This window comes from Bubalus bubalis, chromosome 4, assembly GCF_019923935.1.
Source record: "Bubalus bubalis isolate 160015118507 breed Murrah chromosome 4, NDDB_SH_1, whole genome shotgun sequence".
In the NCBI taxonomy this organism is placed as follows: Eukaryota; Metazoa; Chordata; class Mammalia; order Artiodactyla; family Bovidae; genus Bubalus; species Bubalus bubalis.
Window position 1 is genome coordinate 162,647,140 of NC_059160.1, and position 26,784 is coordinate 162,673,923.

A 26,784-nucleotide genomic window follows, 5' to 3' on the forward strand; every position below is an offset into this window, starting at 1 on the left:
GTCTGGTTCCCTCGCAGAGGCTGGGAGGCACGAGCTCCCACGGGCCGCAGGGGTGTGCGCTCTGGGCCGGAGGGGCTGGGAGGCTGCCCGCCCTGTGTCAGGGTGCTGTGCAGGGCGCTGTGAGTGGCCAGGGCCATGTCGGGGCTGAGTTTCTCCATGTGCTGCATGTGCCGTGGCAACGGACTGCCGTCTGGACCATGAGGAAACAGAGGATATGGTATAGACGGGTGTGACTTGGTCCTTCCGTGCGTCTGTCAGGACATGCTGCTCCCACATGGCTGAGTGGGCACAAGTCTTGGGTGTGTCCAGGGTGCTATGTTGTCAAACGGGTGCGACCTTACAGGTTCTAGGGTGGGAGCCTGGCTCTCTTGTGTCCCCCACTGCTGGGTCAGGCGGGAGCCTACTAGTAACAAAGAGGACACTTGGTCATCAGGACCTCATGGCCCATGGACTCTGAGAGCATGTGTGGCTTCAGCAGGGAAAGCCCCCCAGGCTGCGTGTTCTTCCACACCCAGGGGTCCCCAACCAGACAGGTGGGCTTGCCTGAATCTACCATCGTATCTTTTTCTCCCTCATGGAGAATTGATCCTTAAGGAAAACAACATTGAATACATGTGTAAAGTTAAATAGACCTTAAGAAGTTATTAACCTTAAGAAATTAAGAAGGATTTTTAACACCCCCCATGGATATATTGATAATGCAGAGGGCTATGCATGGGGGGTGAGGGAGGGACTATATGAGAAATCTGTGTAGTTTTCACTTAGTTGCTCAATTTTGCTGAGAACCTAAAACTGCCCTAGAAAATAAAAGCCATTTTTAAAAAGACTGAATTATGAATCATTTCTTTCAACGTATCTAGTCCAATTATAACAAACAATATTTGCAGTAATATTTTTTAAAACCCAAAATATAAGAGTCCTGGAGAGTAGATTAACAAATGTTTGTGTTAAACGAGGTCTAATTTTCCAGTATTTGTGCTCCCTTTACTACAGTGGTTGGTAAACCAAGGCTGTGGGCTGGGCACCTGGTTTTATAAATAAAGTTTTATTGGCACGCAGCCATACTCGTTCATTTACATAATGTCTGGCTGATGCTCACAACTGCCCCAGGCTGTGTGGCCGGAAAAAACTAAACCTTTACTATGCAGCCCTTTACAGAAAATGTTTGCTGACCCCTGTTGTACCACTCCTTAAGATGGGTTGTTTTCGTTCACACACAAACAGCAGTAAGCATTCCAGCTTGTCCAGCCTGTGAGCTGGACCCTGCAGAAGCAATGACTCGCTCTGGAGTTCCTTGCCCCTCCACTGGGCTCATCTTTCCAGTCTAGCTGGTGCAGGAAATGCTCAGCTTGCCCCTGGGAGAATTAGCTTTGGTGTGGAATAAGGCCTAGGTTGAGCAGGGCAGATTGTGCTTATCGGGATGGTTTATAAATAGACACCTCCGGGTGACCCAGGTCCAGCCTGCATCTGCCCCCTGGTCTTTGAGAGGGGAACAGTTGTGCCTGCTCTCTGGTGACCAGAAGCTCATTGGGGTGGGAGTGACCGTAGCCTGTTGGGAGGACAGGGGCTGATGGAATGCTGGGTCCTAACAGTATAGGAACCTGGATCCCCTGGGAGCCCAGGAGACAAAGGTGTGCAGATGAGGCGAGGGAAGGCCCGGTGGCCCCGAGGCCCCTGAGGAAGAGTATGTCCACCCTGATGTCTTTTCCCTGGGACTCCAGCAAGTGATTTGGTGTTTTTTGCCTTTTGCTCCTGACCCTAAGGAAGCGCAGGAGACCCTTACAAAAAGGGGAAGCCCCATGTCTGGAAATAGCCCTATTCCTCCAGCCTATGCCAGAAATCTCAGTAATTGAAACCAGCCAGCCAACAGAGCCAGGCCTGGGCCATCTTCCTCCTTGGCTTTCAGGCCTTCACTCCATCCGCCCGGGGTTACTGGAGAGATGAAAAGGGCTTTCAGAGAAGACAGCCTTATGGAGACACAAGTGCGGACGTTTTCCCAACAAGCTACAGTGGTCTTGGTTTTATCTCTGAGAGTTTAAATCACATTTCGCCAGACCCAGCCAATCTGTAGCCCTATAATGCAATCTCATGTCTCATTTCATCAGTTGGGAAAACCCAAAACACCTCGTAGTTTCAACTTGATCCCAGGGGTTGCAGAGCATGAGCTGGGGGTATGGGGAAGGAGAGGACAAGACTCATTATAAATGCACAGGTCGAGGCCCGAAAATGGAATGTGTGGAGCACTGCTGAGCTGTGCACCTCCAATGTAGGTCATCCCCATCATTCTGGAACATTTCCTGGAGGGGGCTGCACGAGTGAGTACTACGTGCCAACAATGTCAAGGCTGAGATGGAGTGGGTTCTTGGCTGCCCTCGGTTCCCAGGGCTGAAGAAGGCTTGGTGCGAAGCGCATTCCCTTCCAAGGTGCGGCTGTGAGAGTGTCTACAAGGGTGATTCCAAGAGGAGCCAATGGACCACAAATGGCTTTCTCCCCAGGACTTGACAGACTACTCTTTCTCATCGAAGGAGAAAGCAACCCTTCTGGACCACAGCCCATTAAAGTAGGGAGAGAACCTTCCCCGTAGCCTCCATTCTCAGCTTGGCTCTGAACTCTAGCCCAGAGAAGACACTGCACAGTGAGGGGCCTCTGAGCCCACGGAGGTGCCCACGCCTGGCATCAGTAGGAACCCTCGGTTCCTTTGGGCCCCTGCACCTGGACACTGCTCCCTGGCCTCAGTGAGTCCCTTCTGTCCCTGAGTGGCCCCTTCCCAGGTGGGCTTGAGCTGCTGAGGACTTCAAGGCTGAGTTAAAAGAAGGGTTTCATCTTAGCCACGTCCCATCTTAAAGCCTTTACCTGAAGCTTGATGAGGGAAGAGCGGGGGGTGGGGAACCTGAGATTCGCTTGGGCAACCAGTGCTTTCTCTACTCTCTGCCCAGTCTGGAGGTCAGTTTCGTGTCTCTGAGCCCTGCCTGCAATGGCCAGGTCGTGTTAGAGCTGCCGCTGGGCTTGCCCTGGCCTGGGGCGGCCTGGTCACATGCAGCACCACCAGCAATTAAGGGGCAGGAACTCAGACCCACTTGCTAAACCCACGGGCTCAGACCTGCTCCTTGCCTACAGTGTCCCACCAAGTTCACCATAGGAATCTAGCTTCCTTACTCTGTATGCAAAATGCTTACACAGATGGCCTGGTTTTTGTTTTTGTGTTTGTTTTCTGACTCATCTTGCATGCAAGGTTTCCTGAGACTGGTTCCAGTGACAGCTTAGGAGACGCAGGCATGGTTTTCAGGGGAAACAACCGCCATACAAACACTGATGCTCTTAACGTTCAGCCAATAAGCATTCAGATGAGGGAACTGAGCGGTTTGCTCAGGCAGAGGAACCAGTCAGAGGGCAAAGGTGCGAGCTGGTTCCAAGGACAGGCAAGCGTTGGGGGCTCTGGGTACTCGCTGGCTTGCTTCTCTCTCACTCTCATGTCGGGGAAAGGCACTGTCCTCGTGACCTCGTGCCCCTAGCCCGGGCTTGGCGTAGATTGTACGGTGAGGACGGTGATGAGACTGACAGTTACCAGGTGTCAGCCGCCTCACAGACACGGATTCGCTGGGGCCTCACGAGGACCCTGGGAGGCGGGTATTACGTTAGGCTCCTTTTGCAGATGAGGAAACTGAAGCAGAAAGAGGTTTTGTAATTTCCCTAGGGCCACTCACAACCAGTACAGCCAAGAACCATGCCCAGGAGGTCTGGCCTCAGTCCATGCCCTTCTCACTATGTTATAGCGCCCCCGTCTGGAGGTTAGAAATGTGGCAAGCGGCATTTAGCGAGCACCTACTAGAGTCTTTCCGACAAGGCAATGGCACCCCACTCCAGTGCTCTTGCCTGGAAAATCCCATGGATGGAGGAGCCTGGAAGGCTGCAGTCCATGGGGTCACTGAGGGTTGGACACGACTGAGCGACTTCACTTTCACTTTTCACTTTCATGCATTGGAGAAGGCAATGGCAACCCACTCCAGTGTTCTTGCCTGGAGAATCCCAGGGACGGGGGAGCCTGGTGGGCTGCCATCTATGGGGTCACACAGAGTCGGACACGACTGAAGCGACTTAGCAGCAACTAGAGTCTTTACATGCTGGAGCTCACCCTGAAAGCCTGTTGGCGGGTGTTAGCACCACAATGATAGATATGGAATTCCTTCTAAGGGAGGTCTGTTTCAAAAAGCCCAAGGTCTCTAGTGGCGTAAGCTTCCATTTACTGAATCGTCACTCTGTGTAGGTCTCTTCTGGGCCCTTGACACTTTTCATCTCCACCCTTCACCATCACCCACAGAGGTGAGAACAGCTGCAGAGAATGAAAGGAGGCTCAGACACGTGGAGGGAACTTGCCCAGGTTGCACAGCACTGGGAAATGGGACATAGTCTGACTCTAATCTTTCCACTCCCCTGCTGGGTGCTGAGGCTGAAGCCAGCTGGGTGCCCACACACAGGCTGGCAGCAAAGCTCCTTCCCAGCTGCCTTCAAGCAAGCACTGCCTGGAGAGACCACCCTCTTCCCACATCCTGAACCCTGCAGATGGCGCTCGTCTCTGCCTGTTCTCCCCCAACAGGCAACAGTCCCTTGGAGAGGGAAGCATTTCTGATTCATCTCTGTACCCTGCATATGCACAGCCTGCCCAGAGCCAGGTCTAGAGCCAGGCAGACACAGCCCAAACCAGTCATTGACCTGCATGCACCCCAAGTGGCCCAAGAGCATATGACTCATCAGCACAACGTCCCAGAAAGAGGTCCAACCTCCAATCACTCGAGGCCTAGGGCAGCGGTATTCCAAGTGTGGTCCCAAGCGTCCCTGGATGCTCTAGCCCTGCCCCAACATCCTGAGAGAGCATCTCTGGGGTGGGCCCAGAACTCTGTTTAACAAGCCCTCCAGGGCATTCTGAGAAGCAAGGACCACTGTCTTATGAAAGAGGAGAAGAGATTCCTTGTTTATCTCAGCAAGGAGAATTCCAAGAAACTGACTTTTTCCACTTCAACTCAAGTCATTGTTTTAAATAATCCTGTTTGTCTAAAGGGCACTGTTCAATTTTTTAGAAGGATTGCCTGGATGGCAAATTCTTTATCTCACCACTCTAAGCACTTCATAAGGAATTCTGTGAAAAAGAGATGCTTGTCAGTTCTGTGACTGTGTCCCCAAAGCAGAGGAGTTCTCTTTCCTTCCCTGGAAGAGCTGGTCTCGCAGCTGCCACATGGGTTGGAGAAAAGACAGCTGTCACTTACCAACCAGCCGTTTCCGTTCTACGTCCTAGCCTCCAGCAGGAAATGAGGAGAAGGCCAGGGACAGTGGGGCTCTGATGTGTTTGTGGGGTTGGGAAGGGGTTAGAGATTCCCAAGGGCTCCGTGGGACACGCCTCCCCCAGCCCGGATACATATTCCTGACACTTTGGGGCAGGATGCTGGATGCTGGATGCTGGATGCTCCTACGGCATGGCTGTGTCCAGCAAGTGCCTTCTCTAGCTTTACTAAAGCATATGCTCTCTGGTGGGGACAGGAGGTGCTACAAGAAAGACCTCCACCCCTTCCTACCCTGTGGGGACACCATGGCAGAGGGAGACACCCACCCCGTAACCTTCTCTACTTTGGCTGCTCAAGGAGGGCAAAACTGCTTGGCACAGAGATTTGGGTCTGAATCCCAGCTCTGCCACTCCCTGGCTGTGTGATCTTGGGCAAGTTGCTCAACCTCTCTGTTTCTTGGCTTCTACACCTCAGATGCCTTTGACACAGGTCCTATCTGACTTGGCCAGTGGTTGTGACCCCTGAGAAAGAAGGTGGATGTGAACTTCACGGCAGTTAGCAGGAGCGGGGCAAGCTGTGGCGGCTCTTGCTGCTCTGCTTCTCTGCCTTTGCCACCCAGCCCTGTGGCACCAGCTCACAGATGCGGAAATGAAGTCTGCAGATGGTGAGGAGAGCCCTGTGCCTCTCTGCCCTCTTTGTGGTTCCAGGAGCTCTTCCTGGAACTTCTTCTCTCTGCCCAAGCCTGGGACTCCCCTCAGGGCTGCTTTCCAGGGGTGTCCTCCCATATGGCCTGGCTCTCTTCCCAGGGGCTGGAGAGAGGATGGTTACCTGAGGGACATCCCAATCCCAGCAAACCCACATGCCTCTTCCTCTGGGCGTCTCTGAAGCAGCCTCCTCTCTGGACAAGGCTCTCCAGAGTGGAGTTACAATTGCCCCTGTAACACCCACTTCATAGTCCATAGAAGCTTCCTCAAGGACCAGGCTGTACCTTCCCATCAGCCCCAAGGCTGAGGCTCAGATTGAGTGATTTGTCCAAAGTCTAACTGATTCCGCAGCTCTTAAGTGAACAGTCAGGTGTCCATCTACTGAAAGCCTTGCTGGGTGGCCTGCCAAAGCTGGACTCCCAGGTGGAAAGGGATGCCCAGGACAGAAGACAGGGGATAGGGTGACTGTGGGTCTTAAGATGAGCTCCAGGGAGCCCTGCGGGTGAGAGCCAGGAGTGGGGGACTACAGGGTGCCCAGGGGTGGGGTGGGGTGGTGCCGAGCACAGTTTCTCGGCCTGAAGCAGAATCTCCTGGCAGTGCCTCTTTAAATGTAGGATGCAGAGCCCCTGTCCCTCTCCAGCAGCCCCAGGTTCAAGCTCTGCACCACCAAGTATTAAACGTCTCTGGATTCAAGGTCTTCCTCTGTAAAAAGAGAAGCGTAATTTCTACTTTGCAGACTTGCTTCCTAATTACGTAATAAACAGGAAGCAATAATATAGTATATAAAGTGCCTGTCTCATGCCAGGCCCTCTGTAAATGGGGGTTTCTTTTACTCATTCATCCACTTGCTTAACAAATGAATGGCCCTCTGTTAGACCCAGGAGCTGTGCGAATGAGGGAGGCAGCAGTGAAGCAGAAAGGCAAGGCCTGGCTCGTGGACCCAGCACCTGGTGGTCTTCTCCTCTCCCTAACAGTGTGAATCCGGTCAGACCCTAACAGTCCCTGTGTTTGGGCCTTGGATCTCTATTTCTCCATCCAAATGAGAACCTAGCATCACTATAAACAGGGCAGCCCCAAACAGAGCCTGATCAGGAATGATCAGATTCTGGTCTCAGTTCAGTTCAGTTCAGTCACTCAGTCCTGTCCAACTCTTTGCAGGACAGTTTAAAAAAAAAAAAAAAAAAAAACACTACAGACTATAACTCATTATTGAGCCCTCAAATCACTTACAACGTTGCACATAGATTTTTTTTTTTTTATTAACGACTACTATGGAATGGATGAAAATATCAGAGTGGTCCATGTAAGCAAAGTAAGTTTGCTTCGTGAATTTTCCTTGTTTTGTATTATATGTCTCTGCGCTGACTGTAGGCTGTAATGTAGATGTATTTCTTGCTGTGTCTTGAGGGGAAAACAAGGGAAACCTCTGCTCCTGGAACATACGCAGAGAAAGACTGCACACGTTCCCCGTCGCCCAGTAGCCTGCGTGTGGGTGAAGTGCACGGGAGGGCGGCTGGGGCTCACAGGGCTCAGGGGGCCTTCTCCTGTGCAGGCAGCCCCCGGGCTGGGGGAGGACCCGGGCCTGGGTAGTCTGGTGGCTCTGAGCATCTCGAGCAGTGGCTGCCTCAGGGGCTAATTCCATGACCATTCCTTTCCTCAACCCACTCCAGCGCAGGAAGCTGCACACACCCCCTGAGCAGGGCCAGGGGCAGAACTGAAGTTGTTTTTTATTGTCCCAGTTTCACACGTGCATATAGAGGTGAAGTGACTTGCCCAAAGTGATGCTGCTTTGGAGCAGGACCTCGCCCTGGTCTCCAGCTCCTGCTGCCCAGAAGAGCCTAGTCTACTCCTATCTTATGTCACTTCCTACCGTTTCCAGAATACAGGACAGGATGTTCCTGGGAAAGGTGGAAGGAAGGGAGGGATGAACGAATGAACTAACAAAGGATGCTCCAAAGGCCTTACTAATGTTCTTCTCCTTTCTTCTGTAAAGCAGTTCTCAGCCGGCAGTGATCTTGCCCCAGGGGCCTTGGCAAAGTCAGTGGTACAGAGGCTGAGAAGCCCTGTTATTAATACACAGATCATTAGCTCCATTTTACAGACAAGAAGCCTGAGGCTCACAGACTCCCTATAAGTTAGCCAAGGTTGTAGTCAGCAAATGCAGGGTAGCACTGGGATCTGGCCCAGACGCCAGAAGGGCTCAGCATTTCAGGGGCCCCTGTATTTCTGAAAGAGCTTTATGCCCGCTTATGGCAGCTCCCCTGCCCTGGCCTGGCAGTGGTGTGGCCCCTGGACTTTGGGTTGCATCTAGCAAGGAGGCCAGAGGTCACTGGGCTGAGCATCAAAACCATTTCTACCAGTTTCGCGCTTCTCGTTTCTTAGCCTCTCATGGCTCCATCAACTCCACTAAGGCCCCCTCTGGCAGTGGCTGGCACTGACCCCCCTCTCTGGGAAGGCACGAAGGAGGCAAGGGCAGAGTTGTTTAGGCTCAGGTCTCTTCTGCTCCTACGTTTACCTTTGATGGCAGCATAATCACTTCTATAAAGGTAAACTGGGGCACCTCTGAGCTCACAAGAGAGCCCAGTACCCCTCGTCCAAGGAGCATCTGGCCACCGAGGCTGGTCCCCCAGTGTCTGCAGAGAGCTCTTAGTGGAGCCGTGCCAAAAAGCCGGCCAGTGCTGGACCTGAGGTCCTTCCGATGGAGGGGAGGGGCCAAGGACTGCACTGACTGAGTCAACCCATCTGGCCACCAGGAGGTTTAAGGAGTGATTCTCAGCAATGCCAGCCATCAGGAATGATCAGAAACAGTGCTTCTGTTAGCCTTTGTGGGGTGAGAGCCCTGCCTGAGGATATAAGAGCAACTGCAAATCTGATGGGAGTCTGCAGGATTCAGAGGCTCCACAAGCCCATGTTCATGCCTCATCCCAACTTTGCCTCAGATTCCAGGTCATAGCAGAAATCAGCCATGGCAAATCAGTCCGTGCTACAAAGCAGGGCTTTTGCCCCAGAGAGCAAAACATTGCTCTGCCCGCCCTGGCCACGCAATCAGGAAACAGAAATGGAACTGAAAAGCAGGTTGCTGGAAGCCAGCCCATCACTTCGTCGTTCTCCTCCTCTCCCTGCCTCTGTGCCTTGCTTCTCTACTTACCTCCTGCAACTGGATGGCCCCGGGTGTGTGACACCAGGTACTGGCACCCTCCTGTCATGGGGAGCACTGGTTGGGTCAGACCCAATCTTCCTTATGCCTCCAACTCCAGACATGGCCCCAGGTCTGGGCAATGCTCGGAGGTTCCTGAGGAAGCATCCCATCCAGACACAGTGGACCAGGGACCAAGGCTGGAAGCGGGAGTCAGGCTGCACTGAGTCCCAGAGAGAAAGCATCTCTGCTCCCCAGCTCTCTCTCAAGGGCAGGAGAACACCCACAGTGGCTGTGACTACAGATCACAGCCAGCTCCTTGCACCTGGCAAGCCCAGGCGGGCTGGTTTCTTCAGTCACATCCCTAGGATCCCCTGGACTCCTACATGCTGCAGGGCTCTGAGGCCCCTGTACGTGTGATGTGATTCAGGAAGGATTTCGATGCATGCCAACGTGGCACTGCTGCTGGGGCCCCCAGTGCCAACCAACCATGTTCCTGGGGTTGGATAAAGCGGGCCCTGTCCTCTCCCAGTACTTAGAAGCCTCAGGGTTTGTGTGAGAACCCTTGGTTTTCCCAGTCTAGCCCCTAGGTTGGGGTTATTTAAGCCAGGCTGGGCCAGGATGCAAGCAGAATCCCCTACCCTGGAGTGCCAAGAGCCACACCAGTGGAGCCAAATGGTCAAACCAAGTGTGCTATGACCTGTGTGCAAATCAAAGGTGCATTTTTCATGGTTAAGAGGCACTGCCCAATGGAAACCAGTCCAAGGCCGTCAAAGTGAGCCTAGCGCCATCCCTCAGTTCGTCCCAGCTCTGCAAGGAGAGGGCACAGGTTAGCCCTGCCTGGGCTGGATCTCCAGCTCTAGAACCCAGAGGACTGAACAATCCATACTGAGTGGATGGATGTGGGAACAAGCTTCAAATGTGACTTCTGAGAGTCCATGTCGACCTCTATTAGAATATAAATGATCTTGAAGTTTCTGATGTCCAAAAGTCCAGAGGAGTTATAAGGAGAGAGCGATCGTTGCATTGGGAACTAGCTAGGGAGGAATCATCAAAGGCCAGACTGCAGGGCCCTGGAGCCAAAGGCGGGTGTGATACAGCTCCAGCAATCTGTATGGGACAAGCTACCCAGGGAGCCTCAGTTCCAGCCATAAGGAATAAAAGAAGACAGGGGGATGGAAGTAGTGGGCCTGCCACCCTGTAGACACTTGACACAGATCCACACCCCTTTCCAACCAGGAAGTTGATTTTGCCATGTAAAACGTAGGACATAGACAAGGACATTCCTCTGAAACAGGAAGACTGTTGGAAAATACACAGAGAGGTCAGGGCTTGGCCCGAGAATGGCCAGCAGGGCAGTGCCCAGTGTGAAGCGGTGGAGGCTGTGTGCACAACATCTGTGATCCACAAGCTGGAGGAAGCCAGCTGTCATGGTTCACTATACTGAACTGCTCCTCAAGGCAACCCCGAGTCCATGTCTCAGAAAACCACCCAGAAAGATCGAGAAGAATCAATTCCAACCTGTTAGGGCCTCTGGGTGTGATAAAGCCAACCCCTGTCATTTCCACTGGCTTCCTGCTTCCCCCTTTACTGAAAACTGAAAACACCATTCAATTAAGGTAATTAAATCCACCCAAAGAGCTCAAGCTCAAAAACCACACTACAGGCAAGTGGTCAAACCCAGCAGCCAAGCAAACCCCAGCGGCTTCCTGTGCAAACTTGGGAGGCACACAAGGAGAAGGGAAGGGCCTGCCTACAGCCGGAGAGCAACCCTCCCAGCTCTCAAAGACCAGCCAACCAGAGCCTCCCCGGACAGGAGGGAGCCTGTGCCAACCCGCCGAATCGTCACTTCTGCTCCTGTTGTTGTCATGAAAAACTGGGCTGTGAAGTTCTTAGGACGTGAACAGAATGATAAACCATCCTTTTCTCCATGGATCCTCAATTCTCCCTTGAGCTCCACTCCAGGAGCCAGGCCACGCCCTTCTGTGCCTGAGCCCAGTGATCAGAGGGGCCAGGGCTTCATGCTGGAGAAAGTGTGGGGTGGTCAAGCGGTGAACCCGAACGGAATCCCAGTCCCAGTTCTCTTTTTTACATGCTATGGCACTGAGCAGTATCTGTGCCTCTCTGTGCCTTTCTTTCTCTGCCTAGAAAATGGTGCTAATGAAGACCTGTTGAACCCATTCCATCAGGGTCACAAGAGTCAAACGTGATAATGGATCCCAGACTGTGTCCTGAACTGCAGAGTAACACGAAGTGATGAGTCATCCCAGGATTCACTCACCGGACTGGCTTCCTCTGACTGTGATCCACTTTGGGTACTAAAAGCTGGTGAGGACCTCAGGTTGCCAGATGGAAAAACAAGATGTCCAGTGCAATTTGAATTTCAATAAATACTGGGTACCTATTTTTAACACAAACATGGGATGATTAATTTTATAGAGAAATTTGACTAATATAAAGTATGGCCCAAATATAGGACATACTTATACTAAAATATGTTCATTGTTCTATCTGAAATTCAGATTTCTCTGAGTGTCCTGCATTTTTAATTTGCTCAACCTGGCAACCCAGCCATGAAAGACCACCAACTGAAACCTCCCTTGCTGCGTCTCGACTCCAAGACCAGCCAGGCTGGGGTCCCAGGCCCACCTCTGTCACTCAGCAACGGTGCGACACGGAGTATTCCGAGGCTCTGTTATCTCAGAACTGACAGTGTGCAGCCACGTGGAGGAGTAAGGGGCTGGGGCCTCCGGGGCAGTCTGCTGGGGTTCTACGGACCGGCCACGCCCGCTAGCCCTGAGCAGCTACCTGCGGCAGTCTGGACCACGGCCTGTAGGGGCGCCAGCAGGTTCCCTTTCCCTGGCCACCTCCTGTCCTCAGAGCCTGGTGGGGTGTAAGGTGGGGCTGCCTGACCTGTCAGGCCCGGGCTGGCTGCCGGCCACGAGTCCCGTGAGAGACCAGGAGAACGTGAGGCACCAGAGCTTTCGACTCTGTGTTCCCAGGCCGCACACTCGCCACAAACCTCTGTCCTCACGTCCTTGTAGCCCAAGAAGCGTACTCAGCAGCAGCAGCTGAGAGCCTTGACGAATGGCCCCCGCGACACAGGCACCCTGTCAGTCCGAGATGAAGCAGCCGGGGACCTCACCCCCGAGGAGCTCACAGCTTGGTTGGGAAGATGGATTCATAGCAGATACAGTGGAATAATGCAGTGACTTTTTTTTTTTTTAATTCTATAAAGAATAGGGGAAGAAAGCAGGAAGTGGTCAGGAACTGGTGAATGGGGAACAGAGAGACACATTCCAGGCAGAGGGACTACCGCCCCAAGGAAGTAAGCCAGGACCAACCCCAGGGAAGTAAGCCCAGGGCACCGCAGGCCTGGCGGGAACGGGTGTGAGGGAACTGCTGCCTCGCCCGCCTAGAGGGCCTTGAATGTGAGACACTCGAGAAAGAACAAGAGAGAGAAAAAAGGGTATCTGTGCAAAATGACTTATTCCAGTCAACAGTAGTTCTGCAGCATCATTCAGGATGATGTGGGGAAAAGCATCACTTGAGAAAACATTTTGGAAGAGTCAGAATTTAGTAACAATCATGCAAAGGCTATTTCATTGCTCACAGTGAGAAAAAGCTGATTCATGGGGATGCTCCCACAGATCTGGCTTCTTTGACATATTTTAGTTCAAAAAGATGATCCTTGCAATGAAAAGAAGACAAAACACTTCTTCAAGTACAGTTCTCCCGCCTCGGCTGCAGCCCCAGTGCGTGCATGCCCCAGTTTGCCCCACGCATGTCTTCTCTGGTTGTGTCACCTGAGCCTTTGGCCCGTCCCTGAAGGCTGAACTGGAAAACCCCGTTGATGCGTTCCTGCTGGGGACCCCGTTTCCCCTTTTGCGCTCTGGTGCTTTGCAGGACCCCTGCCCAGCGTCCCGCATCTGCAGATGGAGTGTTAGGAGAGCAGTTCTCAGAAGTCTGTCTAGGCTCCAGGGTTGCCTGTATAAGGGCAGATGCCAACGCTTCACCTGCTGACACCCAAAATTTAGGCATCATCTCAGCTAATGACCATTTGCAATGTGTCTGTAATCAACACCACAGTTAACATATGCAACAATCATTTTCTGGACGCTAACCCTCCAGAGAGATTCAAAACCATTCCCCAACGTGGAGCATTGAGTGCCGTTAGAGAGACAAATAGGAAAATGGCAAAGTCGTGAAGTCACTTATTTCTCCCTGATGTAAATGCTAGCATACATTCAGCCTGAAACGCAGCCCTAGCTTAACTGGCATATGCCATGGTGTGAGTGAACACCTTCTGCCAGCCTGTGGGCCAGCATAAGGATGATCTGCTCAGCCTGCTTCCAGCTCCCACCACAGGCAGATTTTATATCCTTTAGGGCTTGGAATCAAAAGGAAAAATTAAAGTCACCTGAATTCAAATTCACTAATTTGAAATTTGTGATAATTCTAGAACTACTGGACTATAAGTCACTTTCAGTAAAGTCCCACTAAGCCAGTCAATAGTGCGAATAATATCATGACAGAAGCCGAGGGATTTGCTAATTTGTAAACAGATATTTCTGTGCTATGCACTGTGCCACAAGGGGAGATAGCCTGAGAGCCAGATAGACAGGGGCCCCTGCCACAGTGAGGCGTCCAGCCTGGCAGGAAAGACAAGCGTTCCACAGTCATCCAGTTAAATACTTAATTACAATTATAATAAGTACTTCAAAGGAGAGGGGTATAGCGTGGTGTGAAAGCAGACAGCAGAGAGACTCAGCCTGAGGAATCTGCCTTATTGAAGGGGCTTGTGAGGTGGGTTCTGAAGTATGCATAGGAGTTAAGCAGTTAACAGGAGAAAGGTGGAGTCAAAGAACTCTAAGCAGAGGGAACAACCTGTGCAAAGACCCTGAGGCCGAAGGTAGCATGGCATATCAAAGAAGCTGGTAAAAGTCCAGGGTGGCTGGAAAGCCAAGCATGAAGAGAAAAATAGTCCAAGATAAGGATGGAAAGGGAGACTTGTTTAAGGAGATTGATTTTCCTTCTTTCAAACTGGGAAGTCATTAGGCAGTTCTAAACTAGAGGTTGACATGAACAGGTTTGTTCTTTAAAAGCTTCTTCTGGGAGTGGTGCAGAGAATGACAATGGGCTCCTGCCATCACCAAAGAGAGACGTGACAGCAGCTGGGGCCACACAGGGACCATGGAAATGGGAATCATGTGCAGCGGGTAAGAGGCCTTTCAAAGATGAGACTTGTGGGACCTGGAAATGGCTCGGTTTAGGGAAGGCATGGAAGAGGGAGAGGGAGCAGTCACAGGGAGTCAGATTTCCGGGACCCTTAAAGGAAGAACTGGCCTGTGGAAAGGTCGTGGGTTCCATATTAAGTGTGCGAGCCTGTGGAGCTGTTCAGGGGACAGATGGAGACAGAGGCTGGGCCCAGACAGGTGACCTGGCCTGGACATGCAATCAATGCATGGAAGCTCCTGGCAACCACGAGTGTGGCTAAAATCTCCTGGTGAGCCCATCAAGGGAGAGGAGAAGAGGTCCTGGGACCAGGTGCAGGGGAAATCCAACCGTCCAGGAGAGGAAGATAAGGGATGAACCATTAGGCTGAGATGTAAAGTATGTACATCTCCCAAATCAAGACGGAAGAGCTTCCCAGGAAGATAGTGGCCAACGGTCTTGATTGCACCTTAGAAGTTAAGTCAGAGGAGGAGCCAAGTTCCCCCTTGGGCAATCCCCTGGGGAAGGGGAGACTAAAGGCAGAGTAAACGAGTCAAGGGAATAATAGGGGGTGAGGAGTCAGGAAGCATTTAAAAGAAGAAATTGATTTTGAAGGCATAGACATAAATAGGAACTTACCACACCATGAATAAATATTCATTCTTGTTTCTATATATTCATCAAGGCAGATTCCAAGGCCTTGTTTACAGCATTATTTGAGACTATGCTGTTTTGCCTCATTCGTGTTGCCTGAGGGAAACTGCACTCTTTCACCTGGAAAATGCTCTTATGAGCCAGACTTTTCAGCCACTGAGGTTGGCTTCCTTCAAACAGTCGAAAGCAGGGAGGAGGATGGTTTTGTGCTGGCCTCTGAAAAATGTGTTTCAGCAGCAATGACAGTGAGTCTGTGACCCCCAGCACAGAGTGATGGCTCCCTAAATGTCCACAGAATAAAGGGCAGCATGGCCTTCTGCACCTCTGTCTTGTCCATACGTGACATGCACTGATTTTACCCTCATCCCGAAGTTGCACCCAGGGAAAGCTGCAGACAGAGGAGTGTGCTCTCTAGTTAGTGACACAAATCTGAGCTTTCCAAATCACCTTAAGACCCAAGGCCACAGGTCCTGCTCAATAGAACTTCTCTCTCTCGTTTCTTTTCTGTGTCTGTTAGCCCTCCATTAAAATTCAAATTGAAGACACCCAATTCAGAGCATTGCCACAAACACTTATCCGGCTTCTGTGTTGGTATGTTTGGTACATGAGGTCAAATAAGACTCCCTTCCTGGACTCATGGAATTTTCTAATTGAGGAGCGAATGAAGCAACCATCAGTTCCTATGACACATGGGTTATAATGGGTGACAATATGGCATGAGCTATGGAAAAGGTGAACCCAGAGTGTGGTCAGGACACAAAGGATGGCCTCGGGTGTCATGGAGGGGACTAGCCAGATAGTGAGCAGCACAAAGTGCCTCTGGGCATCTCCAAAGAAATGCACTCCGCAAATTTGAGCTATTATGATTATTAATATTATTAATAAACTACTGCGGACTGGATCGATATCCAGGAGCTACAAGATGAAGACAGGCTCCTGGAAGCCCCAGTGGTCTGCATTTATAGTGTGCAGAGTGAATTTATTTTAACTAGTTCACACTTCATTCTGAATACTCTTAAAATTCTCCTGGGCAGCTTTTGGGTTCTTTTAGCTGTTGAAACAGATATCCAAGCCTTCTGCCAACAATAAATTGAACACTTCTTCCTTGTGAGTGGATTCAAGTTCAACAACTCTAGTTCTCTTTACTGCAAAACCTGAGTTATTAATTCACAGGGGAAAAGGGCCTTTGGGCCAATGTAACTAGCAAAAAGTGATTCACAACTAAGCCAATCATATTAAAAATCCCAAAGGCTTGAAGCAGGTTCCTTAAGGTTTCTTGGGCCAGACACAAATTCATGATCACTGGAAGGGATATAAAACCACCTTGCCTATATTTGGAATTTTGTTGAGTTCAAATGTGAAATTAAAACTAAAATTGAAAGCCAATTGTATTACTGACATTTAAAGGTATCTTTTGCACTGAATACCTGCTTGGTTTTTTGGCCTGAGGGGTTCCAACAAGATCACTTTTCTTCTTCTCTCTAGATGGGTAGCAATGTCAGCAAATGTCAGCGTGAAAAGAAGTTTTAAAACTACAGATCCTAAAACGCAACAAGGCAGGCACCTGCAGCTCCCACTCCTGTAGCAGGTACGGAACTAATCCAAGAGCCGGGCCCTGGAGACCCCTTCAGTTTGAGTTACTCTGCTGAAGGTTCCACCGGGTATCTGGGAGATTAGCAGGTGGGAGTGGGGAAGCTGAAGCCAACTTTATGATCATCCCATTGAACCCAGGTCAGTCAAGTAAGAGTGGAAGAAAGTATCTGAATGAAGCCAGCAAGAGGGAGGTCTCTCTTCTTCCTGAGGCAGAAGGAATGTGGTTATTTTCTGAATACTCTAAATACCAGTGATCAGCTTTTGTTAACAGTTTGGAATTCTGACACAAACCCTAGATCATTTTGGGTTTTTTGGTCACATGCAATAGAAACAGAAACTAGACAAATAAATCAGAAACAGATAAGTATTAAAAAGAAATAGGAACCCTCATAGACTCAAGGTGAAGGCTGAAGTTCCAAGCTGGGAAAGGACAAAAAGAAGGTGCCGCCGCTGACAAAGATGGGCAGGGAGCCTTCATCCTTACATCACTCCAGAAGAAAGAATGCCATAGGCTGCCTTGGGTCTTACATGTGCCCTTGGCTCTGAGAGGTCTCTGCAGGCTCCTTGACTTTCAGCCCCATGAAGACTGAAGGCCAAGAGTGGAGGAAACTTCCCAAAAGGTATCAAGTGTTCTTGCTCAAAGGAGGGGATGGAAGATGAATGTTTAAAAAATTATAAGTATCTGCTAGTAGTAGGTGGTATTTAATTGACTGGGGGTGTTTATTTAACTCTAAGATTCTAATTTGGATCCCCAAGTATCCTATTTCCATGCTATTGTGGAAGTAGAGAAAGCCCAGTGTTACTGAGTTCAGTCTTATTGAGGTCAAAACCCCAGCATTCAGGATACCAGAAGACTCCCTGACTCTATTGTTAAGACCTCAAGATACAGAAAACTTGACTTACAGTGGCTGAAGCCACAGAGGGCCCCCAACTCACCCCAATAACACAGATTCCAGAGGAGGGGGTGGTTCTGGCCTAGGCTCACAGCCCTGCGGGGTCATCAAGGACTCAGGGATGCCCTTTTGCCCACCAGGCGCACAGCCCTGAGGGGTCATCAAGGACTCAGGGATGCCCTTTTGCCCACCAGGCGCACAGCCCTGAGGGGTCATCAAGGACTCAGGGATGCCCGTTTGCCCACCAGGCGCACAGCCCTGCGGGGTCATCAAGGACTCAGGGATGCCCTTTTGCCCACCAGGCGCACAGCCCTGCAGGGTCATCAAGGACTCAGGGATGCTCTTTTGCCCACCAGGCGCACAGCCCTGAGGGGTCATCAAGGACTCAGGGATGCCCGTTTGCCCACCAGGCGCACAGCCCTGCAGGGTCATCAAGGACTCAGGAATGCCCTTTTGCCCACCAGGCGCACAGCCCTGCGGGGTCATCAAGGACTCAGGGATGCCCGTTTGCCCACCAGGCGCACAGCCCTGCGGGGTCATCAAGGCCTCAGGGATGCCCTTTTGCCCACCAGGCGCACAGCCCTGCGGGGTCATCAAGGCCTCAGGAATGCCCGTTTGCCCACCAGGCGCACAGCCCTGCGGGGTCATCAAGGACTCAGGGATGCCCTTTTGCCCACCAGGCGGTCCTCAGCAAATTGACCTTGAGTCAGCGTTGTTACTCCCTCAGGGTTGCAAAGTGAACACCTCAGTGTTACAAGTTGAACTGTGTGTGTGTGCGTGTGTGTGTGTGTGTGAGCACGCACTCAGTCGCTCAGTGCTGTCCAACACTCGGCGATCCCATGGACTGTAGCCTATCAGGCTCGTCTGTCCATGAAATTCTGCAGTCAAGAATACTGGAGTGGGTTGCTCTTTCCTAGTCCAGGGGATCAAACGAATACAGTTTCAGGCTTCTTGTGTGCAATAAAGCAAGAAGAAAGGGCACCAAGAGAGTGGAGACAATGGGGATCGTTCCTTTGATCAGAAAGGCAATCATTTCCCCAGACATCAGAATGCTTCCAACCCCTGTGGTCAGAAGTAGCTGTGTGGGGGTCTGAAATCATGAGCATTAGCTTCTGCAGGTTTTTGAGCCAAAGTAGACAAGGGAACAGGGGGTGGGGATGGGGTGAGGTAGGCCGGGTGAGGGGGCTAGGCTGCAGCTCTCCCCTTTCAAGTGCCTCCTAAATGGCACTTACTATTCTTTCTGGAGAGCAAGAGCGCCGATTTTCAAGGCACATAAGGACAGTCTTTTCCAGGTCCAGTCAGTGGCGCCTCATCAGCTCATCCAGTTTACTAGAACTTGAGGTCCTTTGCTTTCTCTGGCAGCCCCAACTCAGCCCTTTCATTCATAAAAAGAAGTCAGCCTGCCAACAAATCAGCATTAGAAGCCTACCAGAGTGCTGTGGTCAAGAGACAGGAGGAGAAACCTCTGAGGAAGGCCGGCCTCTGGGATTAGATCTGTGCTGCCAGCATGGTGGCATCGGCCGTTGTGGGACACCTTGTAGGTGACCTTCTGTGAGGAGCCAGGATGGGATTTGGGACTCCCGACCTGCGGCCCTACCACTCTCATGGAGCATCTTCATCCTCCATCCCTAGCAGACCTATTCAGGCCCCTGTGCTTACTGTTCAGGCCGGCCAGGCTAGCAGGGGCGTGCCGCCTCTCCAGCCTCCTCTGCTAACATGAGTGGGGAGGCTGTGTGAGTGTATCATCTGGCAGTTGAGGCTCACAGCACCCTGCTAGAAGTTCACTGTCCAAATGTCCCCCACTGGAGCCCAGTCTAGGGTCTATACCTGCTATTTTATCTAACGTTTCACATACTCGCCCCGGCCCTGGCCAGGCCTGCTCTAGGCATCGGAGGTATGTACCCCTGGTAGTGATCAGGCTCCCCGTCAGGAAGCAGCATCCTCGCGAAGAATCCAGGAGGGAATGCAATGAACCACCTCACGCATGTTAGGATGGCTACTGTAAAAAAAAACAACGACATCATCGACTCAGTGGATGTGAGTTTGAGCAAACTCCAGAAGAGAGTGAAGGGCAGGGAAGCCTGACGTGCTGTAGTCCATGGAGTCGCAAAGAGCAGGACCTAACTGAGTGACTGAACAACCGCAACCACAACTATCAGGAAAAACAAAAACAGAAATTGGAACTCCTGTGCAGTGTTGGCAGGTGTATAAAATGACACAGCTCATGCGGAAAATAGTATAATGATTCCTCAAAAAATTAAAACTAGAATGACCATGTGACCCATCGATTCCATCCCTGAGTATGTGCCCCCCAAAATTGAAAGCAGGATCTTGAACAGACATTCAGACACCCATGTTCATAGCAGCATTATTCACAACAGCCAAAAAGTGGAAGCGACCTCGGTGTCGACTGACAGATGAATGGATAAACAAAATGTGACATATACATACAATGCAACGTTATCTGAAAAAGGAAGGAAATTCTGACACATGTCACAGCATGGATGACCCTTAAGGCTATGATGCTAAGTGATAAATTGCTCACAAAAGGATAAATGCTGTCCGAGTCCACTCAAATTAGGTACCTTAGAGTAGTCAAATTCGTGGATACAGATAAAAGAATGGTAGTTTCTAGGGGTTTGGGGAGAAGAGAATGGGGGTTATTATTCAATGGGTACGGAGTTCAGTTTTGCAAGATGAAAAAGTTCTGCAGATGGATGGTGGTAATGACTGCGCAACAGTATAGAAGCACTTAATACTATTGAAACGTACACTTAAAATGGTGAAGAGTAAATTGTGTCCTGTGTACGTCACCACAATTTTAAAAGGAAGGAGAATGTAATGAAGGGGCTATAACAGAGGTGTGGGCAGAAAGGGGGAGACCCCAGGAGGTGGAGTCATTCGGGAAGTGACAGCCGGGTAAGGGCAGCAGGGAGAATCAGAGCCCGGGGAGGGGCCGTAGTTAGAGAAGACTGCAGTACTGCCTGGACCCCACCCACAGTCAGAGCAGGAAGCAAGCAGAGGGACGGAAATGCCTGGCCTGCTGGGTCCCCCTCAGTCCAGTCTCCTACCAGCACCTCCCGCTGGCCACACCCAAGGGCACATTGGAGAGCGAAGAATCCCAGGTGAGGCAGGCTGTAGGGTCTGTGCCCGCTTGGGGTGGCTCTGGGACCAGGGCAGTCAGCAAGCAGACAGTCTAGGGGCTCCTGAGCACCTGGTTCTTATAGGCTAAGCAGAGGCTGGTCAAGAAAGAAGTACGTTTTATTTTAGACTGTGCTCAGGACCACAGAGGAAATAAACCAGGCACTGTGACAGACGGCGAGGAGGAAACATGGGATGCCAGGGAAGTTCTCTGCAAAAATGACACATCTGGACTTGAGGCACTGTATTAGCCAGGGCTCTCCAGAGGAACAGAACCAGTACATACACACATATACACATACATAAATGCACACATACACACACACACACATATGTATATACATATGTATATGTACATGGAGGGAGAAGGAGCTTATTGTAAGGAACTGGCTCATGTCATGATGGGGCTGGCAAGTCTAATATCTGCAGGCAGGCCAACATGCTGGACACCTGAGGGGGAGTTGATGTTGCAAGTCCAGTCCAAAGCCTAGAAGTAGGATTGCCTACTGCTCAGGGTTTCTCAGCCTTGTGGACAAGGCCCACTCACATTGTGGGCCTTTAAAGCAGTAGAAACTGCTTTACTGGCATTTGGCCAAAACCTGGGCATCATGGTCCAGCCAGGCTGACACGTAAAATCAACCATCACAGGCACCCTTGCCCACCCACAGCAGCATGTCATCTTATATGATGCCACTAAGTTGGGTATCATATTCATACCCTGCACTTCTTCCCTTTGCAGAGAAAAAGAAATTCCCACTTTGCAATTGCATTTGATCATCAGGAAGCTCTAGTTTTGTGGGAAGAGAGCTGCATCCAACCCTTCTGAAATCACACCCAGAGGCACCCACTGGCTGACGGGGACAGGCTTCCTGGCTGGCGGACGATGCAGGGGGGCAAGAAGTGCATGGACGGCTTCAGCGACTCCTCAAGCATCGGCAGCGTGCTGGACGACGCAGACAAGGAGGTGAGCAGCCTCACGGACCGCGCGTTCCGGAGCTTGTGCATCTCAGAGGACGCGTCCTTCCATGACTCCGACCTGGCCCTGTCCCCGGACATCACCCGCCAGGTGTTTGGGAATTTTCACCAGGGGACGGTGAGCCACACACACAGGAAAAGCGGCATCTGGAGTCAGTTACCATCCCAAGGCACTGAGCATGCAGGCTGGGCGGCCACATTCCAACAGCTGCCCAAGTACGTTCAAGGGGAGGAGAAGTACCCCAAAAGCAGCTCCCCACTGACACCAGCCCAGAGGCGACTGGAAGTGCCAGTTTCTGGCCTGAGGAGCAGCAACAAGCCTATTTCCAAAGTGTCATCTCTGATCAAATCTTTCGACAGGACGGAGAGCCAGCGCTGTGACAGCGGGCCTCCTACCAGCAAGCCCCCAGCTCTCAAAAATCCCCCCAAATTTGCCCCTCTTCCAGAAAGCGGCGTCAACTTCTGCTTCGATTCTGCCTTTTTGACTGTCAGGAGGGTGCCTGCTGAAGTCTCCAGCACCCATCAGGCCAGCCACCAGCCTGGCCGGAAGCACGGGGAGCAGGAAGCCCCCAGGAATCCCGAAATGGCCAGTCATGGCCCCAACAGCTTCCTGCCAACACCTGAACATGCAGCCAATTCATTTGAGCCAAAGTTCCCCTCTCCTGCCCACAAGGCGGCCACCAGTGAGCCTGGAAGGGGCCAGGAGTGGGCTCGCAAAGGGACCTTTCTCCATAGCGAGAACAGTGCTTTTGAGTCATGGAATGCCCACCAGCCGAGGCTACCCGAGAGAAAGGATGCTGCTGACGCTGTCCCAGAAAGCAAGGCTCTCAAGCGTTATGAGGACACGCCCTTGTTAAGAGAGCCCCCAGCCTCTGAGCAAAAAACCTCCCCCTGCCATGTCCGGGCCAACTGCAGTCAGGAAGAGAACAAGATGGCTGCAGGGACTCTCTCCACATCTGGAACCTGGGTGTCGAGGGATTTGGGAGCCCAGATATTTGCTATGGAAGAAAAACCTTCCAGCTCACAGGCTGACCCTCCTCCGTTGAAACCGACCCATGCCCCCTGGAGGAAACCAAAGCCTGGCAAGGGAGGGAAAGACAATCTGCAAGATGCTTTGGAAGAGAAGAAACAGACGAACTGGAGAGGCCCAGCCTTGTATACAAAGCACAATCCCCAGGCGCAGTTTCCAGAAAAGGATGCCCTTGATATGCCTGTGGAGCCCAACGAGCATTACGATCCTCCTTTCAACATCAGTAAGCTTCTGACCCCTGTCATACCCACCAAACAGGTCCTGGAATCGTCTGACAGCCAGCCAGCGGAGATAACCCCTTCACCCCCAGGACAGCTAAATGGATACCAAGAGAAGGATCCCAGTGAATGTCAGTCCCGGGACAGCTACAAATCTAAAGCCCCCAGCCTGATGTTCAACCTCAAAGATGTGCGGAAGCGTGTGAAAAGCACATACAGTCCCTCGCCTCTCATGAAAGGCCTGGATGAGAAAACCAGAGACAACCAAGAATCCCTGAGCAACGGTGGACTCCTTCCCAATGGGCTCGAGGAAAACCCTCCAGATGAGTTCTCTAAGGAGACACTAGATGACGGCCCTTCTGTGCCACTCACCAGTACCCAGAAGGACCCCAAAGCTGACCCTGATGCAGCCTCTGCAGACAACTACCTAACTCCCACCTCACCATCAACTATCACCAAAGCCCCCTTCTGTGTCAACGGCGAGGCTGCCAACAGGAACAACTATGAGAAGGACGATACCAATGGAGAATCAGAGATGCATGATGCCAGGCCCGGCTGGCGTTCAGACTCCAGGCAACGCCTCCGCAGGAAACATCTGTCCCTGAAGCTTTGCAGTGAAGACCCTGAGGCAGGGAAGGCTGCAGAGACCCCAAAGACCTCGGGCCTAGAGAATGGATTCTTGAGATCCATCTCTCAAGAGACAGAACCTGAGAGACAGGCAGGACTTCAGAATCCAAACTTCAACCGGAAATTCTCCCCAGGGCCCCTTTCTCCCGAGGAGGAAGATGTGTTTTATAGTGACAGCCAGTCTGATTTTATGCCAGGCCTCAAAAGTAAGGCCAAATTCAGCACCAGCTCTTCGGATCAGTCCTTCGCCTCATTTGAGGATCAGCAGAAGACGTGGTTCATGGAGACCCAGCAGGAAGACGGCAGGAACGACATGAGTGCAGGTGACGGTCGGAAGGATGAGCAGGAGAAAGTGATGCAGGAAGATGAGCTAGAGTATGGTGCCGTGAGTAATGGGAATGCGTGCGTGGGGGAGCACAGCAAGCGGGAATCCTTGCCAGAAGAAGAAAGTTTGCCAGGAGGTAGCCCCAGGAAGGCGCCGAGGGAGGAAGCTGATTTCAGACGCACTGGGACTGGGGGAAGTAAGTCAGATACAGCTCTGTCACATGCCAGAGGCCTCGCCCCTTCACCAGGTTCCACTTCAAACAAGCACATACTCTTCGCAATTAAAGACAACACCCTGAGGGCCACCCCCGTGATCAAACCCATCATGCTGCCCCTCCTGAGGTCCGTGTCCTCGGAGTCCCCACTGGGCAGTGGCCACAAAGAAGAAGAACTGCCAAGGCCAGGCTGGGGCGGGGATGCTGGTCTCTGTGCCCCTGAGAGCCAGGAAATGCCCAGCACGCTGACACCCACCAGTGCCCGGGGCACACACGTGAAGGGGGTGGCCTGTGAGGGGCTGGAGGACCAAGAGTGGGTGCCCAGCGCCACCAGGTCGGAGACCTCCCAGGCAGCCCCAAAGTGGTATGTTCCATCTTCTCCACTCACAGGAGAGGGCCAGGGGCTGAAGCCACCCCAAAAGGCCACACAGAAAGTTATGGTGAACAATGGCAAGAGCGGTTCAACAGACCCGGTGAAGCTGGACGCTCCAAGGTGCATCCCTACCATAACTTTGCCGGAAGATGACCCAGAAGACCAGCTACCCCAACAGCAGCTGGGGACTTTTTGGGAAGAGCAGGTGCAAGGCTTCAATAGTCACTTTTTGTCTACCCCCAGAGCAGGGCCCCCAGGGAGACGATGGGTCACTGGTGAGCTGGCGGCTTCCGCCAATGCCAGCTCCCTGGAGGAGAATAGTGCATGCTCCCCTGCTGCCAGCAGCATTTGGGACGATGCTTCCCAGGCCCCTACTGAGCCTGGCCTGCTGCCAGGGGAGCCTCCACACAGCAGCCCCTGGGCCAGCCCCAGCCCTGGCAGGGTGGCCCGGAGGGAAGACCTGACGCATGCCCTTGTGTGGGAGCCTGGCTCCGAACCCCAGCTGGAGCCATCAGCCGAAGACCTCAGGACGCTTTCTCCAAGAGGCTCACTGCTGGACGTGGCCACCAGCTCGGCTAGCCTCCTTGAGAAGCCAGAGCCTCCTGCTCAGCTGGAGAGGGCGGCTGGCAAGCCACCTGCAGTCCCGCCCAAAACAGAGAAGGCCCTGCGGCGGGCAAAGAAGCTGGCAAGCAAGAGGAGAAAGATCGACCAGCCACAGGAGAAGCATGGAGAACGCGGGGAAGAAAAGCTGAACCCTGAGGACTCAGAGCGTAGGCCGCTGTCCCCCGGAGAGAGGCCCCGGCCCAGGCTCCCCGTGGTCCGCGCCCTGCCCCCTCCCGCGCACCGCCACTCCGTGTCAGCCCTTTCAGAGCCCGTCCAGAGGAGGCCTGGGGGGCCCCAGTCCCTTACACCCCAGCCCCCTTACCCTGCCACCCAGAAGGTCCTCCAGGACCCCCAGTCTGGAGAGTACTTTGTCTTCGATCTGCCGCTCCAGGTGAAAATCAAGACCTTCTATGACCCAGAGACAGGCAAATACGTCAAGGTCTCCATCCCATCCTCTGAGGGGGCGTCCCCTGAGCCAACCCCGCCGGACGCCCTTGCTGCCCCCTACGTGCTGTACCCCGGCTTCCGGCCCCTGCCCGTGACGGCTCTGATGCCCCTGCGCTGCTCCTCTCAGCTCTCTGCCCCCACCTTCCTAAGGCAGCGCCCTCACACCGCCGAGGCAGCCGGCCTCAGGCCCCAGAGCGTCCACGAGGCGGGCCTGCAGCTGCCCTCTGAGGCTCCCAGCAACCCCACCCAGCCCTCTGCAGGCCAGCGCCCCGAGGGGCCCCCACAGAGTGCAGGGCAGGAGGGGGGAGATGCTCCAAGCCTGGGCATCATCCCCACCAACGACCTAGAGGACTTTGCCACAGAAGGCATTTCTTGAGAATCGTAGTGGACAAACCAGCCCCCGGCCCCACAACAAAACCAGAAAAGCTACTTCCCTCTCCCCCCCCGAACAATCACACACACACATACACACATCAACTCATACTCAGCCGTTTGAGATCCCTAAAACTTGTGAGGAAGCCGGGATCCTGAGCAAACCCAACCTGAGGGGCTCGCCTCCCTGGGAGGGTGCTGCTTTGCTCACATAAGCAGAGTCCCTTCAGAGCTCCTGGATCCCGGACCCACTCCTCTTCCTTTCTCCCTCCCTCCCTGCCTCCCTGTCCTTCTCCCCTGACCCTGGCACCCATGTGTATCCAGCCTGATTCCTAACAAGCCTTCCCTTCAGCATCCCACCCACGCCTCCTCAAGGGCCGGCTCACAGCCTGAGCACAGCTAAGGCCCCCAGAAACGCTGTACCCCGCTGAGCCCCGGCTGGCAACACACCGCCCAGCACATCCCCTTCTAGGTCAGGTCATACAGGGCCCACCCCACCCTCGCTCAGACCCAGCAGCTCTTCCGGCTCACCTTAGGGGGGAAACGGCTGAGGAGCAACCCAAGGCAATCTTGCAGAAATATTTATTTGAATAGAATGGGTTTTCTTTACTGAAGAAACTTTCCTCTGAAGGCTATTTTCTGATCATCTTGTAAAAAGTGAAACAAGTCTTCAGATGAGGCGTTGTCCCTGGACTCTTATCTTTCCTCTGTGGCAGTGACAGGTCTGTGCTGGTGAGTAAACAGTCGTGCCCTCCAGGCTTGCCAACACGATTGGGCAGCTACCCAGGGTCTCCACTCGGAGCAGAGTGGCCTCAGCACTCACCCACCACAGTCCCGGTGTCCCCGCCTTCTCGGGCCAGGCTCTCCCCTAGCACTGGGCAGCAAAGATGAGGGAGATCCTACCCACCACCAAGGATGACTAGGACCCAAGTCAGGCCCTGACAGTCCCGATGTAATCACGGGTACCTGTGCCCTGCGCTCAAAAGGAG

The 26,784-nt window shown here is 52.5% G+C and overlaps 1 protein-coding gene across 13 annotated transcripts in view; it reads left to right on the forward strand.

Moving 5' to 3' along the window:
* Window positions 1-26,482, forward strand: part of C4H10orf71 (chromosome 4 C10orf71 homolog) — a 51,402-nt gene extending 24,920 nt beyond the window's left edge. For 7 of the 13 annotated variants that reach the window (XM_044942419.2, XM_044942418.2, XM_006058538.4 and 4 more), the window contains 2 exons: window positions 16,470-16,572; window positions 21,351-26,482. In XM_044942419.2, coding sequence (XP_044798354.2) covers window positions 21,495-25,799 — 4,305 coding nt within the window. In that variant the 5' untranslated portion in view covers window positions 16,470-16,572; window positions 21,351-21,494 and the 3' untranslated portion in view covers window positions 25,800-26,482. Of the gene's footprint in view, window positions 1-5,765; window positions 5,941-6,544; window positions 11,445-11,517; window positions 14,336-16,469; window positions 16,573-21,350 lie in introns of those variants that run through there. The other 6 variants (XM_044942423.2, XM_006058544.4, XM_044942422.2 and 3 more) reach the window with 4 other exon arrangements.
* Window positions 26,483-26,784: the final 302 nt, after the last annotated feature.